Genomic DNA, 16,610 nt, shown 5'->3' on the forward strand with positions numbered 1-16,610 from the left:
TGGGCCAGGAAGTTCAGGAGGGGAGGTTATGGTCCGGGGTGCTGGGAAGGAAAGGACTGGTCCCCACTTGAGGCACCAGCTGCAGTGAGGGGTCTCCGGGGCGAGAAGCACCTGCATTACGAGTGTCCACGATGAACTCTGCCACCTGGAACGTGTGTCCTTCGGACAGGCCCTTGCCCCAGACCCGCACCTTGCTAGCATCCCCAATCTCAGACGGTCCCACCAGGATCTTGAAGGGGCTGTTGGTGACATGCTTGCCGCTCTTGCGCACGCTCACCACATGCTCCCCAACTTCTTTGGGGGTGAAGGAGATGCCTGTTGCGGGGGAGGTCAGGCATGAATGGAGCTCTGGGGCTGGCAGTAGTCCTTTCCCAGCTCCCCCACCTTTCTCCCCTGGGCCCCTCCCATGGCACCACGCTCACCGATGTGCCGGTTGGGCAGACGCTTCAGCAGACAGGGCTCCTCGTTGCCCGAGGGGGCACGGATGCTGGCGGTCAGCTGGCTCAGGTCACTCTCAGTGATCTTCAGGGACACATCCGTGGAGGTGCCCACGTTCAGCTGTGACGTCCTCATTGAGTCATCACCTAGGGGAGAGTTGGCATGTCAGGCAGGGTGACTCCAGGCAAGCCCTTCCCTTGGGATCAGGAGACCCCCTGGACTCAACAGAGCCTTTGCCTGCCCCCCTCAACCCCCAAAGCAGGCACAGAGAGACCGGGGAGAGCACAGTCTCCGTGCACATGTTAGGGGCCCAAGATTAGGGATGAGTCAGCACCCCAGTCCTGAATGGGTTAAACCCCTAATTTACATAAATTTAAATTCCGAGTCAGGTAACTTGGTAGAACCAAAAAAGAAAACTGAGACTAAACCACACACAGCCCAGATCCCTTACCTGCTGTGTGTTGCCCCTCTGGGCCTACTGGTTTCCTCATCTATCATCAACATCCTGACTTAAAAGACTGCGAGAGTGTGTTTTCAAAGGGTGGCTGAGTGTTTCTCACTTGCTGTAGAGAATAGCGTACTCCTTACACATATCCAAAAATGACCTCTTCCACCTCGAGGGCACCCTACCCTAAACACCCCAGAGACTTGAACGTGCTGGGCTTGCACAGCATCGTGTGCTGGGGTGAGCCCACGCGTCCCCCCACCTGTGATCTTGGCTGTGAAGGGGCTCCCGGGGATGTGCTTGTCGTCGAAGCGCACGATGATGCTATAGTCTCCGGGTGCCGTGGGGAGGTAGGACACGGTGCAGGTGCCGTCCTTGTTGTCCTTGCAGGTGATCTCTGCCTTGGACGGGCCCTCCACGGCCAGGGACAGGCCCCCTGTAGGTGGAGGCGGGGCCGCGGTCAGAGGTCCTCACCCCTGCTCCGGCTGCTCGCCCCCAGCCCCTGCCGGTAGCTCCCCTCACCTTCCCCGGCATCCTTGGTGACAATGGTGAAGGTGGCCGGCTTGTTGACCATGCCATGGCTCAGGCCTGGTCCGTAGGCACTGACGTGGCGGCTGTTGATGGCGTCCACATAGAACTGCAGGGGGCTCCCTGGGGGTGGTGGGGGAAGGGGGCTGGGTCAGCAGTGAGCACAGGGCTGCCTGAGCCCCCCTCGGACCCCCACACCTTCCCACAGCCTCCCCGCCAGGTCCTGCATCTGTGCCGATGGGGCCTCCCACTAGGACACCAGCCTTCCTGGGGCCTCACACGTGTCTGCACACAGCACAAGCTCAATAATTATGAGTGAAAGAAGGCCGAGGAGGAGGAAGTCACTGTGGCTCCCCTCAGCCCAGCTCAGCCCGGCCCCCGACTCACCGGGGATGTGGTTGCCGTCATACTTGATCCCCATCTGGTGCAGGCCCTTCTCGGTGGGCGCGTACCTCACTGTGATGGTGCCATCCTTGTTGTCAGTAATGTTGGGCCGGGCGGTCTTCCCAGAGGGCATCCGCACCTCCCCTGCCAGGCAGACACGGGTATGTGTGGGACCCCAGTTTCTCCCAGCTCCACCCCTTGCTGTCCCAGGCTCCCCCCAGCCAGGTACCAGGAGACAGCCAGGAGGCCTCAGGATGAATCCTGACCTGGGAGACAGAAGGCTGGAGTCTCGAGTTCCAGCTCTGCTCAGCTTGCTGTGTGACCCTGGGGAGCTTACTTCCCCACTCTGGGCCCCAGCTTTCATCTCTTAAGGAGGAGCTGGGCCTGGATATATGTCTTCCCTTGGTGCCATCCTGCCACAGGGCTCTGGGGCAGTACCTGTGAGTTCCCCTTTCTGCACAGTGAAGGGGATGACCAGGTTGAAGGGTCTCAGCATGGACTCCATGGGTTCCGCAGGCACCACCGGCTCCTCTGTGGCCTGTGGCGGGGGAGAGGGAACAGTCACCTGGCTGGGAAAGGTCTAGGGAACTCGGCCCGAGCCGTGACTGAAGTCAGAGAAGGTGAGGAAAGAGCAAGATGGTTAATGGTGAAACCAGAGGGCAGGAGAGGCGCATCAGCTGCAAGAGAAAAGGTGCCGTGCCCAGCTCCAGGATCCGTCTGCCCCGCCTGACTTCCCACCTGCTCCCCATGATGGCCCCCAAACCATGCCCCGGCCCTGGCTGCTGAAGAAGAGAAGAGATGAAGGAAGAGGAGGCGGGGGTCGAGTGTGGCCCAGGTGGGAGGGGCAGTACCCAGTGTGTGGGGTAGGCGCTGGGCCGGTGTAGCTGCGGCACATCAGGGGGCTCCTCCACGCGGGGCATGGCCTCACACGCCTGGGAGGCAAGGCATGGGAGAGCACGGGCTGTGACAGGCCAGTCCCCACCAGCTCGGGTGACCACAGGCTGGCCCAGGAACCTGATATCCCGGGCTGCCCCCAGGGCAGGATGGCTATCTCGGGTGCTTTACTCTCCCGAGGGCTTCCCTGTCCTGCAGGGCCACCTGAGGAGATGGACGGGGACAGTGGGCCTGGGGGTCAGAAGGAAGATGGCAGGTTCTACCAGAGAGCTGCCTGACGCCCAGAGGGGCCAGAGGCAGGGCTGCATGCCTCCTGGGTTGGGAGGCTGTGGGAAAGCACAGGCTCTACCCTGGAGCACTCTGGGCCTAGGATCCATCAGACGTAGGTACGGGTTCTGGGGTTCCTTGCTCCCACTAAGAGGGCCTGGCCCCCCTCCCCTGCCACCGCCAGCTCTGCTGCAGCCACTGAACTTACCAGCACGTGGAAGGGGCTGTTGGGGATGTGCTCGCCTCCGAAGCGAATGGTGATGACGTACTTGCCGGGCTCGGGCGCCGTGTAGTAGATGTCGAAGGTACCGTCGTGGTTCTCGACCACGTCCACGTCGAGCTCCGCCCCGTCGGGTGTGGACACCGTGCACGTCACCTTCCCCTTGCCTGCTGCCTTGGCATCCACTGTGATCACCGTCTCCTCCCCAATCTGGATGCGAGGGCCCAGGCAGGCGCCTGCAGCACAGGAGTGCCCGGTCAGGGGTCCGTGGGACCTGTGCCCACTCCCCCCGCTCAGTTCCCAGCTGCCCCCATCACCTCAGCCCACAGCAAAAAGAGAAGAAAAAGGACACTCACCCAGGCCGTGACCTCCAATGGACACTGGAAATAGAGAAAAGCGTAAGCCGCAGTGTTAAGGATGAGCTGGGGTAGGGGTGTGGGTGTGTAGGGAGGGGAGGGGCAGGGGTGGGGGCCCACCTGTGACCAGGCACTTGCTGGCGTCCCCAGTGGGCAGGGCATGGATGCGGAAGGGCGAGTAGGGGATCTCATCGCCGCCATACTTGATGGTGATGGTGTACCGGCCACTCATGTCCGGGAGGTAGGACACAGTGTATGTGCCGTCCCCGTTGTCTCGGATGTTGGCCTTCTTGGGCTTACCCTCAGGGTCCTGGGGGAGAAGCAGCGGTTAAGGCGTGCCTGTGCCTAGACCCTGACCTGAGAGGTGGGCAGCACAAAGACTCACCAGGATCTGGACAGTGAGCAAGCCCTCCCCAGCATCCCGGGCATCGATGGTGAACTCCACAGGCAGGCTGGCTGGGATGCCAGAGGCGTTGAGGCCGGGGCCGCTGGCCCTCACCTTGCTGGCATCGTGGGCTGGAAGCACCTTGATCTTGAAGGGGCTTGAGAGGCAGAAGGGACAGACAGTTGGCTGAGATTCAGGGGGAGAAGGAATCCCATCTCATTTTGGGCCTGGAGTACCCCCTACATTCACGAGCAGGGGAGAGGAGTCCTGGCAGGGAGGAGGGACCAGGTCACAGCCTGGTCTTAGGGGAGTCTTAGGGGAGGGTCACAAAGGTATACCCCTGACAAAGCCTGGGCATTTCTTCTCCGTTCTCCAGGAAGATGCTTCAGATGGTTTAAAGAGGAGGCTGCAGGAGGCTGCCCTGTCACACCTGTTTGTAGCTACATGGTGCCTTTTCCCAAGGTGCTGATTTTGTAGCTAACTAGGGGGACAGCCCAACCAGAAGAGAGCCCCTGGGGCTGTGACACCTTCAGGGTGGAGAAGAAGATGGGCAGGGGACTCTGAGGAAGAGTGGGATGGTGCAGCAGAGAGCAGATGAGGCGTAGACAAGTAGGGGAGTGTTTCCAGGGCCCGGGAGTGGCCCCGCAGCTGCGGCCCTGGTGGGAGCTCCCCAGAGCCCAGCAGAGCACAGAAGCCCCAGGCTGGGCCTCACCTGCGTGGCACCTCCTGGTCGGCGTACTTGACGGCTACTGTGTAGGGCCCATCCGTGGCTGGAGTGTAGTGGACAGTGTGGGTGCCATCCCCATTATCACGCACCTCCACAGGCTCAGCCACACCTGGGCAAAAGGAATAGTCAGCAAAGCCTCCGAGCACTCCTTCCGTCTCCTTCCACCCGGCCCCAGACACTCCATACCTGTGGGGCCCAGCACGGCCACCTGCAGGGGCGCCCGGCCAGCTTGGCTGCAGTCCACTGTGAAGGTCTGGGGTACCCGGGCCCTGACACCGGCTCCCAGCCCTGGGCCCGAGCACTTCACCTTTCCGGGGTCCACCACGTCCTTCACTGGCACCCGGAATGGACTCCCTGCAAGGAAGACGCACATCAGCCCCAGCCCACCTGCCCCAGAAGGTCTCCCCGACTCAGAGGACGCAGGAAAGCGAGGCCTCCCCTGCCTTTGAAATGCCCCGGGGAGACCAGACCACATGTGCAAACACTTAGAAACTTGCTAAGAAAATGTAACAAGGAGAAATAAACTCGGCTACAGAATACATAACTCCAATAAAAATTAATGAAAGTAAAATTAAAAAACAAAAACCAAAAACTTGGCTACAGGCTAAAGCAGGGTGAATCCACTTATTTAGGCCACATGCCTGAAAGAAGGCCCTCCTAAATTAATAAATTGCTAAAAGAAGTATTTGTAAAAGAAAATGAATTTCTTCCAGCATGAAATTAGATAAGTGGGGTGGAGAGAGTCCCATTTCAGCAAGCCCGGGTAATGTGATAATTGAAGACACCAACCATTCCCCACCCCTGCTGGAGGGCAGGGGGGTTCCTGGCTTTGCAGATAGAGCAAGAGGGTGTGAGAGGCTGTCCTGACTGAGCCAGCGACACTGGCTTGGACTGTGAGTGACAGAACTCACGAGATCTGGTGCTCCAGGCAAAAGGGCCGAGACACCAGTGCTGGGCCTCTGGGAATGAGCTGTACCCACCTCCCTGCCTCAGCCCTAACCGTGGCACCCGTGACTGCCTGCTCCTCGTCCCTGCTGCTGGTTTGGGGCTTTCCTCCTCCTCCTACTTCCTTCCAGTTTCCCTCCCGCAGAGCAGGGCCCCTGCTCGCCTCCCCGACACCCCTCCTGCCCCCAGTGCACACCTGGAATGGGCCGGCCCCCGAAGGTTATGTTGACGTCGTAGTCTCCAGGGGTGAAAGGGATGTACTCCACGGTGCAGCTCCCGTCCTTGTTGTCCTTGCAAGACATCTTGGCTTCCGATGGGCCCTCGATTGCTAGGCCTAGGCCCCCAGTGCCAGCTCCCCTACAAGATGACAACCCTATATCAGCGCCTCAAGGACCAGTGAGTTGGGATGGAGAAGCAAGCAGGTGAATGGGGGGGGCAGGGCCGGTTGAGAAGGGACCAACGGCTACAGCGGGGAGGTTTGCAGCCTTGACGGGGTGGGTGGGGATGAGGTACACACAGGAGGATGAGGGGGGAGGGCAGGTGGCTGGGCTCAGTGTAACCACAGCATCAGGGTCAAGGTTATGAAAGGGGCAGGCGTACCTGGTTTCCACGGTGAAGCGGTTAGCCTTGTTGACCAAGCCCCCCTCCAGGCCCGGCCCGAAGGCCCGGACACGGGTGGGGTCACAGCCCTCAGTCACGCCCACCCGGAAGGGGCTCTTGGGCACAGCCACGTCATCGTACAGCACCTCCACCAAGTGTGCTCCTGGAAGTCAGCCACACGGCGCAGGTCAGAGTGTGCGCGGCCCCCACCACCCGCTCCTCTGAAAACGCTGGGGCCAGACCCCCGCCGTCCCCGCCCGGCAAAGCCCCTCACCCTCTTCGTAGGCCGTGTACTGCACGCGGTAGGTGCCGTCCCCGTTGTCGGTCACGTAGGTGTCCGTCTTAGCGCCCGAGGGGTTGAGCACGCGAGCCGTCACGTGGTTCCCACCCGTGGCTGTCAGGGATCTCGCGTCCACAGTGAACTCGGTGGTCACTTCACGCAGGACACCTGGGTCCCAGGAGACGAGCGCTCAGCCCTCACCCGGCTGCCCACCCCTGCCCTCCCTCCCCAGCTCCGAGGCGGCTCCTCTCCACCTGCTACTCCCCAGCCTGGACCATCCCCACAGCCCAGGCCCTGCTTCCCCCAGCCCCTGCCTTCCTTCCCTTCAGCAGATAGTGACATTCTGCTCACCTGAGTCTCCCCACCCGGCCATGGGCCCCTGGAGCGTGGGGCTGGCTCTTCCAACCCTCTGCATGCCCCCTCCTGCCTGGCCCAGGGTCTGGCCCCCAGCAGATGGTAACTCAGTTACTGAACTGAGCTGAACCATCTCCTGACTCTCGTCGCCCTCGACCCCAAAGCCTTTCTTTGATTTTCAGATCAGCTGATGAAAGTTGAGGATCTCCCGAGGAAAATGGCCACAGGCAGAAGCAATCTTGCCACCCAGACCAAGGCAAAGCTCCACACCCTGCCCTTGGCTTTGATACCTTCTCAGGGGTATCTGAGCCCCTAGGACACCAGAGCTGCCCCCTAAGCCCTCAGCCCTGCTTCCCTCTTCCCCTGACTGGTGACATGACCAGCTCCAGGTTTCTCTCACTCACCGTGCGGCTCCACACCGGGCCCTGAGACCTTGACCCCACTGGTGTCGACCGCGGGCTGCACGTGAACGCGGGTGGGGAACTTGGGTACAGGGTGCCCGCCGTACTTGATGGTAATGGTGTAGGTGCCGGGGAAGGCGGGGCTGTAGGTGATGTGGTAGGTGCCGTCCGCGTTGTTGTGGATCAGCACCTCGGCCTTGACGCCGGCGTCCGACAGGATCTCGATGGTCAGCTCAGCCTCGCCTGCCTCCGAGCAGTCCACAGTGAAGGTGGCCGCCTCCCCAGCCTTGCCGCGCTCCAGGCCTGGTCCGCTGGCCCGCACCTTGCTTGGGTCAAACACGGGCCGGATGGTAGCCTTGAAGGGCGAGCCGGGGATGTGGGCTTCGGCAAACAGGATGTTGATGGTGTACTCGCCCGGCTCTGTGGGCAGGTAGCTGACGGCACAGGATCCATCCCCATTGTCCTGGCACTCGATCTTGGCCTCGCAGGGGCCCTCCACGGTCAACCCCAGGCCACCGGTGCCCGCTCCCTTGGTGTCGATGGAGAAGGGAGCTGGCGTACCTACCAGCCCGCCCTTGAGACCAGGGCCGTAAGCACAGACCTAAAAGAAGGACCAGGTGTGTGGGTTACCTCGACTGGTCCCACGTCCAGCCTTCATGGTTCCCAAATCAGCTAAGCACTTGCAACTGTAGCAGCTCCCACAGGCTGAGTCCTGATAACAATTCCAGGTGAGGAAACGCAGGGAGATTAAAACCTTTGTCCTGGCTGATGGACTTGGGGTTGGAGCCCAGATCAGATCCAAGGCCAGGTTCTAAATAACTAAGCTGTCTTGATATGAGTTTTTATATATGGAATAGATAAACAAGGTCCTACCGTATGGCACAGAGAGCTATATTCAATATCCTGTGATAAGCTACAATGGAAAAGAATATTTTTTTAATGTATGCATTTGTATGCATATATAACCGAATCACATTGCAGTACAGCAGTAATTAATACAACATTGTAAACCAACTATACTTTAATAAAAATATAAAAAACAAAAACTAAGCTGTCTCATAGGCAAGTCCTGAGTTGGGGGACTGCCTCAGCTCTGGGCCCTTGGCTGTGCTCACCCCAGGACATGAGGCCTCTGGCCTTGGCCCCTGTGAACTACCCATCTTCCCTACAAGCCCCCAGCTCCCACCCACCCCTACTTCCTCACCTTGGAGGGGTCAGGGGGCAGGACGCCCTCCACGGTGAAGGGGCTGCCAGGTACTGGGTGACCATCATAGGTGATGTCCACTTTGTAGGGCCCCTCCTCAGGGGGCATGTACCGCACCGCCTGGGTCTCAGCTCCACCGCCAGGCTCCAGCTTGCAGGGGATGGGTCGTCGGGAGGGCGAGGTCATTCGCACGTCCAGCTGGCCCTGACCACCAGCCCCTCGTGTGTTCACAGAAAATGACTGTTCCTGCCCCACAGCCACCTCTGTGTGGAGGGTGAGGGACACGGTGAGCAGAGATTCCAACCCACCACCCCCCTCAACCCTCCTCACTGCATGGGCAGCTCCTGCCCCACTTACTGCTGTTGAGGCCTTGAACCTTGACTTTGCTGAGGTCCAGTGGTGGTGCCACATTCACCACGAAGGGGCTCTTGGGGACGGGGTCTCCACCATAGGTCACTGTCACCGCCATGTTGCCCTAATGGGTACAGCAGGATGTCAAAACTGCCAACATGTCCTCGGCGACACAGACCAGAGGCTCAGAGACCCAGGGCAAGAGAGGATGGGGAGGCAGGAAAGGGGCCAAGACCCCAAACAGGCCCTCTGGGACTGGAAGAAGGAGCCCCACGCCCCCAGTCAGCCAGGACAGGAGGGCCGGGGGGCGGGGCGCACCTGCTGCACGGCCGTGTACTTGACGGTGTAGGAGTAGTCATGGTTGTCAATGATCTCGAAGTCTCGCACGGCTTCTCCCTTGGCGGCCCCGGCAAAGTGCACGTCCAGCTTGGCCTTGCCAGCTCCCTTGGTCAGCACCGTGAAGTGAGTGGGCTTCCCAACTTCCACACCTGGAGCACCCATCCCGAGATGGTGGTGAGGGATTGGTGGCCACCCAGCCCAGCCCGGCCCGGCCCAGCCCCGCACAGCCCAGATAGCTACCTGTGCGGTTCAGCCCAGGACCCTCTGCCTTGACCTTGCTGGCATCGTGGGATGGGTCCACCTTGATGTGGAAGGGGCTGGCGGGGATCTCCTGGAGGGAGAAAAGGCTTGGTCAGGGTGGACACGGACAGTGTCTGAATAGAGTCCCTTGTCTCTTTTGCTTCCTCTGAGGCACGTTGTCCACACACAGGAAGTGCTCAATCAGGGGCAGTAGAATTGTCCCCAAATGACAGCCTCTCAAGCTGCTGGTTGGGATGGGGTAAGGGGCTGAGGTTAGGGTTGATAACCAAAACCCATGCACAGGGTACCTGGTTGGCAAACAGCACCATGATGGTGTAGCGGCCCGCCCCTGGAGGTGTGTACTTGACTGTGAAGGTGTCGTTGTCATTCTTAATGATGTCAAAGTCAATGTCAGCCTCTGCGGGGCCCACCACGCCAGGGGCGCACTTGATGCCAATGCTCACATCGCCTGAAGGGAGGCAGGCACGAGGCCATGAGTCGGGGGCTCGACAACCTCCTGCACGTGACGGGGACCACTCCGGGGAATAGGTGGAGGGTACCAGCGCCTCCTGCCCGGACACCCCCAGCCCCACCCCCACTCCCTGCTCCTGCACGCACCTTGCCCTGCCTCGCTGCAGTCCACCGTGAAGTAGGTGGGCTCATTAGCCTTGAGGCCTGTCTTCTCCACGCCGGGGCCGTACACCTTCACCCGCTCGGGGTGGCTGCCCTCTCCCACGTTTACCTGTGGGGAGGAGTTGACGGTCAGCATGGGGCCCCTCCCTCAAGGTCCATCCCTTCCCCAGCACTTCTAGGCCTGGTCTTAGCCTCTTCACAGGGGCCATGAAGTGGGGAGTGGGGACAGGGCCCAGGGACAGCCAACATCCCCCCGCTTGGGGTTCCACCCTCCCTCTGGGGTTGCTGGCAGGGGACACGGGGCTTGGAGGACACACCCGGAAGGGGCTCTTGGGCACGTTGACGCCTCCCCAGGAGACGATGATGGTGTGCTTAATGGGCTTGGTGGGGACGTAGGAGCAGCGGAAGGTGCCGTCGCCATTGGGGATGACCTTGATGTCGATGGGGCAGCCGTCGGCGTCCTGTGGGCATCACCCAAAGCAAGGTTCTTAGAGCGCCCCGGCCGTCTCAGAGCGCCCACGCCCTCTGCTGGGCTGCTTGCCCACTATCAAAGCCCCTCCCTGCAAACAGATCACAGACCTCCGACCACTGGAGCCTAGTGCCATGAGCTCTGTTGGCCAGGGCACACCCTGGAGAGCTGAGGAACCAGGTTCGAGGTCATCTGTGTGACCTGGTCTCTGAGCCTATGTCTCCAAAATGTGTTGTCAGGGGAAAAGGCTCAGCTAAACCAATGTTCTTAAAACTGAATAAACAAACTTTCAAAAAAGAAACATCCTCCTGGACCAAAGAACATATTTGTTAACCTCTAGGAGTCAAAGGACACCATTTTGAGAAACTCACCTGGAAACCAATGTCTTAACCCAACCATCTTTAAATTGTAAATGATTAGCATAAAAATACATATCTGGTAAAATGTTTTTTAAGATTATCATCAATAAGAAAACACAAAACTTTAGACTTCCCATAGTTCAAATGGATTCATGAGAATCAGTCCTGTGATGCCTTGAGGCCCTTTTCTCTAACCTACCCTACCCTCCCAGGGTCCCCGCTCCGGCAGCGAGGGGCAGAAAGATGGGGCAACACCCTACCTGGGCGTAGAGCTTCAGGTCTCCCTTGCCAGCAGCCCGGGCATCGATGGTGAACTCTGCTGGCTTGTCCACGATGCAGCCGGTGGGCTCCAGGCCGGGCCCAAAGGCCTTCACCTGTGCAGGGGCAAGAGTGGAGGGCTGGGTTGGGGACCGGAGGAGCGTCTGTCCACCCTCCTCCCGGGTGCGGGAGCTGGGGACACACCTTGTCCGGGAAGCAGTCGGGCGGAGCTGGCTGGATGTGGGCGATGAAGGGTGAGTCTCGAATGTCCTCGTCATCACAGATCACGTGCACTGCGTACTCCCCAGGCTCCGTGGGCCAGTACCGCACGTCGCAGGAGCCGTCTCCCTTGTCATCACACTCGATCTTGGCCTGCGAAGGCCCCTCAATGGAGAAGCCTGGGTCAAAGGTGGGGGAGGGTCAGGGGGCACCAGAAGCGACTTGGACCTGCACCAGGCAGGTCCCCCATCACTCACCCAGGATCACCACCCCATTCACGCCTTCAGTGCCTGTCTCATCTCAACACTGGCCCAAATTCCTGCCTCCTGCCCCCCAGTCACTCCCCAGTGTCCCTCCCTCACACCACTCCCCGGAATTCCCACCTCAGCCACTTACCCAGTGTCCCCACCTCTGTGCCAATGGCTTCCACCACAAAGTCGGCTGACTTGCCCACCTGGCCAGTTTCCAAACCGGGACCCCAGGCCCGGACCTTCTGCATGCCTGCCTCTGGGCTCACCTGCACCTCAAAGGGGCTGGGCAAAGAGGGAGCTGGTGTCAGCGCCCCGAGGTGCCCCCACCAGAGGTACCCCTCTTCCTTTCGCTTGGAGCCCCAGGCAGCCTGCCTCCCTCCGCCCACCCTGTGAGGGCCCGGACTGGAGGGCTCGGGGCTGCATGGTGCTCACCTACGGGGAATGGCGTAGCCGCCCCATGTGATGGTCACCACGTACTTCCCAGGCACCACGGGGTAGTACTCACACTCGAACACGCCATCCCCAGCCTCCCGCACCTTCACTGGCTCTTCTGTGCCTCCTGAGGAGACGTGGGAAGCAGAGGGAGCAATAATCTGTGCATCGCCACACCTCAGTCCCCTCAAGGACCCTTGGGACTGTGCTGTGGGACAGTCCCTGGCTGAGGACACCGCTGCTCACAGGCACCGTGGAGCAGGCACCGTGTAACAGCCTAGTGCAGCCTTCCCAGCTTGCAGCCTGGGAGACTGAGCCAGGCAGGGTGGTTCACCTGAGGTCCCACAATGTCAGTGCCTTTTTGGAGCCCCTCCCCCCAGGGGTGTGCACAGTGCTGTCCTTGCCCTCAGGGGGTCAGAAGCACTGGTTGCCTTTCCTCCCAGCTCCCCGACCCCCCACCGTGGCCCTGGGCCCTGGTGCTCACTTGGTCCCTTGACTGTGACCTTGAGCTCCCCACTGCCAGCACCCTTGGTGAACACCTTGAAGTCAGCCACTTCTTTGACACGCACACCCTTGGGCTGCAGGCCCCGCCCAGAGGCCCGGCAGGCGTTGGGGTTACAGGCTGGGAGAAAGAGGAGAGGTGAGGTTGGGGGTGCCGAGGGGCCCTAGATGGAGCCTCAGCCCTTACCACCACTCGTCCCCACCTCACTGTGTGCAGTCCTGCTGACCGACCTACCCACCCCCATCCCTTTCCCCCAGGCACAGGCCGTGGCCTCATGCAGCCCTCCCCTGTTGCTCCCTGGCGCCCCCGACACAACTGAGAGCCATGCTGGGCAGGGAGCGGCCACAGCGCCCCCAGACCTCCGTCCCCAGGCTGGTTATAAGAAACCCTTCTCTCGGGGCTCCTCCGAGTCAGGGTCACCTGGGACAGAGGCCAGGCGGAGCCCAGAGCTAAGACAGACCAGGAGGGGCCTTTCATCCACTCCACGGCCATCCACCTAGAGCCATCTGAGCCTTCTTGGAGCCACCACAGCAGCTTCAGGAACCGAGTCATGCCACAAAACACTCAGCCACACCATGGAACAAGGCAGGGTCGTGTAACGAGAAGCCTGCCACAGACCACAGGCAATGCATGACGGTCAGCCTGCTGCGGAACGCTGCCGGTGGCAATGACTTTGCTGCTGAACACAGACCAAAGGACGGGGACCTCAGCCTGCCACAGGACACATAAAATGGCATGGAGCCCACGGGGCACCACCCGACAGGCAACAGTGTATCATCCATCCAGGCCTGCCCCGGAACACAGACAAACGGCCCAGCGTCCGGGGACTGCCACAGAACCCAGACCCTTCTCACAGAAATCCCCAGGCCAGTCCCAAGAGACCAGAGCTGCCACAGAACAGAGGCAAAGGCGTGGAACCTGGGGCCTGTCACAGAATGCCACGGGAGGGGGGGCGACTGCACCCAGCTCGGGCCATGCCACACAGCACAGGGGAGGCCAGTCAGCTATGGCCATGCCCAGCCCGCCTCCGCTGGCGTGTACTAACGCGGCACCACTCTCTTGGCCTGGTGGACGATGGGCACGGAGGGGGCGGGCGGCGGCGGCAGGGGCTCTGAGTGGCGGAGAGAGAGTGGGGAGTCACTGCCTGAGAGCCTGGTGCAAGGTGCTCCAGTGACTATGGCTTCCCCCTCGGCCCTTCCACCGTGGCCCCTGTCTGGTATCCTTCACAGTGACCTGACCATCCTCAGGGGCAGGGGCTGGACAGACGAGCTCTCAGGAGCCCCACCCTGGGCTCTTCTTTCTGCCCACTTTAAGCCTACAGAAGGCTCCCCCTGACCCCATCCCCACCCACCCCACCCCCTGGTTGCGGTGCTTCATTTCCCGTAAGTCCTCAGACTTGGTGGCAACACTCTGCATCCTGGCCTTTGGTGAGGGGGGTCACGGGGGTGGGTGAAGGGCTTTTACCTTCTGCCACGTGGACGGGGAAAGGACTGCGGGTGATGGGGGCTCCGGCGAAGGCCACGTGCACCGTGTGGGGGCCCTCCATCACGGGCCTGTACGTGCAGCGGAACGTGCTGTCGCCCTTGTCCTCCAGGGCCACCTCCACGGTGTCCCGCCGGCCCTGCGGGTCCACGATCACCACGGCAACATCCCCTGTGCCGGCCCCTGTCCCGGCAACAGCTGTTAGCCCCTCCTGCTTGGGTTCCCTCACCCTGAGATCACGGCCCCCAGGCACCCCCTCCCACCCAAAAAAATAGTCATGGCGTGTCCCTCCTGCTCAGGCTCCCTCACCCTGAGACCACGGCCCTCTGGCCAGGCCCTGTCCCTGGCCCCCAGGTCCCCCACCATGAACAGTCATGGGGTGTCTGGTGGAAGGGCCAATCCCCACCTGCAGTGTAGATGTCAAAGTACGTGGGTTTGTTGGCCACATTGCCCACGGGCTCCAGACCGGGACCACGGGCTGACACCTTGTTAGCATCTCCCAGGGCCATGCCCACGTTCACCTCAAAGGGGCTGCGTTCGATGTTCTGACCAGCAAAGAGCACGGTCACCTGGAGGTCAGAGGCCAAAGATGAGCTTCTAGAAGAAAGCAGCTCTGAGAGGGGGGTTGAGGGGCGGGGCAAAGCCAAGCAGGGTGAGAGGCGGGTGGGGCTGGTGCATGAGGGTGGGGTGGGGTGTGAGCTGAGAGAGGGGTCCAATTCAGCCAGATGCAAGGATGTGAATGGAGTAGGGAAGACACAGGAGAGCCTATAGAGGGATACCTTGTGCAAGCCGGCGACCTTGGGCACGTAGGAGACAGCGTAGGTGCGGTTCTTGTCATTGTTGGGAACCACCTTGGCCTATAGGAAGGGAAACGATCGGCCGTCAGAGCTCCTCCTGACCCCACGCCTTCTGCAACCCCCATGGTGAGGCCTCCCCCTTCTCCAGTGCCCCAGCAGCCATCTCCAGCCCATTCCACTGTTGGTCTGTGCTCTTGTCCGATCCCCAGTGGCCTCTCCATACCTCCTCAGTGTGGCCCTCAGGATCCTCGATGTAGACCAGAACCTCGCCTATACCAGCGTCCACTGTTTGCACGGTGAAATGGGCAGGCTGCAGCACGGTGTTACCCTGGGGCTCGATCCCTGAGGGCGGAAGGTAGAGCCACGGAGTTTAGGGAGAACCATCCCAGCCAGTGCCAGCTGCCCAGGAAAGACCGTCAGGGCTCAACACATACCAGGCCCATAGGCGATGGCCTTCTTGGGGTTCAGTTGCTTGGAGCGAACAGGGGCACCAGGTTTGAGTTTGGCCTTGGGGAACTGGGACAGGTAGGTCATGACCGAATGTTCATCCACGTTGGGGTCCACGATCTCCTCGGGAGCAATCACCTGCCAGGGAGGAAGGGAGTCAGAAAGTGTCCTCCGTCCCCAGCATCCTGCCCAGGTAGCTTCACAGACTCAACCCCACCCCTGGCCCTCTCTGAGTCCCTTTGCTCTCCGCCTACCTGGGGCACCCCAAGCCAGTCGTCCGCCTGCTGCATGGCCTCCCGGGCGTTCTCCACAGGCTGGTTGGGGTCCCAGGCCTCCCAGTCAGGGCAGAGGCCTAGAGAGATGGTGGAGGGAAGCAATGATGAGGGGGAAGCGGTCAGCCAGGACGCAGAGCACTTGCTCCACCAACACCCTCCCAGGCTGTGGGTTCACATTCCCTTCCCATACGGCCCCAGGTCCCTGACCAGCTGGGTTCCTGCTGACCCCCAACCTTACGGCCCTTCAGCTGGGATGCCCATTGCTGTTTAGACGCACTGCAGCCCTCCCGATCACCAACAATGAGGCCTTTCTGCCCCAGCTGACGCAGCCTGGCACCAGTCCTGCCAGCCGGCCTCCAGCCTGCCCAGGCCCCAGCACCCACCCTGAACACCAAACCCCAGGGAGCGCACCCCTCACAGACCCCCCGCCTCATTCCAGCAGCCTCAGAGGTGGGCAGTCCCCGTCCCACAAGTGCCTCTGACCCATCTCCTGAAAGGTCTCCTCACAGCTGCCCTGAAGCCCTAGGTGTCCATGCACTTCCCACATCAGCTGTAGAGCATAAGGCTCTCTCTGCTTCCTAACTTCCGCCTTGGGGAAATGAAGGGACTGAAGAGCTTGTTTGAGAGGCCGAGTTCTTTTTGGCCACCCAGAACCTAGCCCTCCTGATGGGAGGACTGCTGAGGCAGCCAGAGGTCACTCCTGGGAAAGGGTGCAGGGGTTAGGGGGTGCTGGGTCCCAGCCAGAGCTGGAGGAGGAGGGTGATGCTCCCTGGCGGGGAGGGGACCAGCTCAAAGGCTGGAATCCATGACTGGCCAGAACAGCTGAGCTCACTGCTGGCAGTCGAGCCAGCCGTGGGCAATGGCTCAGCAGCTGGGAATGCTTCCCAGGCGGCCGGTGCCCCCTCCTCCCACCCCTTGCTCCCCGGCTGACCCCAGGCTGGGGGAGGATTCCCCCAGGGGGACATGGCTCCAAGAGGTGGGGAGACGACAGATCATCTCGGGAGACGAGGGTCAGAAAGAGAGCTATACGTGGGGTACTGTTCTCATCTGTGATGTCTAAGTCTTCTCATGGGCCCTTAGTGGCCCCCGCCTGCCCAGGCCAGGCCTGGGTCACCTGGCACTGGGGCA

General features: G+C 60.9%; 1 protein-coding gene across 3 annotated transcripts in view; it reads right to left on the minus strand.

The window, feature by feature from the left end:
* FLNC (filamin C) overlaps positions 1-16,610 on the minus strand; it is a 28,731-nt gene that overhangs the window by 5,485 nt on the left and 6,636 nt on the right. Inside the window, exons 3-38 of one of the 3 annotated variants that reach the window (XM_018046953.1) lie at positions 15,462-15,559; positions 15,195-15,345; positions 14,984-15,102; positions 14,743-14,820; positions 14,370-14,532; positions 13,946-14,146; positions 13,527-13,592; positions 12,464-12,601; positions 11,980-12,106; positions 11,693-11,829; positions 11,282-11,475; positions 11,080-11,193; positions 10,309-10,452; positions 9,977-10,100; positions 9,667-9,827; positions 9,359-9,449; positions 9,098-9,267; positions 8,786-8,903; positions 8,429-8,691; positions 7,228-7,825; positions 6,464-6,637; positions 6,190-6,352; positions 5,786-5,946; positions 4,831-4,998; positions 4,630-4,753; positions 3,918-4,074; positions 3,653-3,842; positions 3,533-3,556; positions 3,165-3,412; positions 2,647-2,727; positions 2,234-2,333; positions 1,799-1,939; positions 1,406-1,534; positions 1,146-1,319; positions 423-584; positions 112-315 (exon numbers count right to left, since the gene is read on the minus strand). In XM_018046953.1, coding sequence (XP_017902442.1) covers positions 112-315; positions 423-584; positions 1,146-1,319; positions 1,406-1,534; positions 1,799-1,939; positions 2,234-2,333; positions 2,647-2,727; positions 3,165-3,412; positions 3,533-3,556; positions 3,653-3,842; positions 3,918-4,074; positions 4,630-4,753; positions 4,831-4,998; positions 5,786-5,946; positions 6,190-6,352; positions 6,464-6,637; positions 7,228-7,825; positions 8,429-8,691; positions 8,786-8,903; positions 9,098-9,267; positions 9,359-9,449; positions 9,667-9,827; positions 9,977-10,100; positions 10,309-10,452; positions 11,080-11,193; positions 11,282-11,475; positions 11,693-11,829; positions 11,980-12,106; positions 12,464-12,601; positions 13,527-13,592; positions 13,946-14,146; positions 14,370-14,532; positions 14,743-14,820; positions 14,984-15,102; positions 15,195-15,345; positions 15,462-15,559 — 5,655 coding nt within the window. The remainder of the gene's footprint in view (positions 1-111; positions 316-422; positions 585-1,145; positions 1,320-1,405; positions 1,535-1,798; positions 1,940-2,233; positions 2,334-2,646; positions 2,728-3,164; positions 3,413-3,532; positions 3,557-3,652; positions 3,843-3,917; positions 4,075-4,629; positions 4,754-4,830; positions 4,999-5,785; positions 5,947-6,189; positions 6,353-6,463; positions 6,638-7,227; positions 7,826-8,428; positions 8,692-8,785; positions 8,904-9,097; positions 9,268-9,358; positions 9,450-9,666; positions 9,828-9,976; positions 10,101-10,308; positions 10,453-11,079; positions 11,194-11,281; positions 11,476-11,692; positions 11,830-11,979; positions 12,107-12,463; positions 12,602-13,526; positions 13,593-13,945; positions 14,147-14,369; positions 14,533-14,742; positions 14,821-14,983; positions 15,103-15,194; positions 15,346-15,461; positions 15,560-16,610) is intronic. The other 2 variants (XM_018046954.1, XM_018046955.1) reach the window with 2 other exon arrangements.

Source organism: Capra hircus, chromosome 4 (genome assembly GCF_001704415.2).
Source record: "Capra hircus breed San Clemente chromosome 4, ASM170441v1, whole genome shotgun sequence".
NCBI lineage: Eukaryota > Metazoa > Chordata > Mammalia > Artiodactyla > Bovidae > Capra > Capra hircus.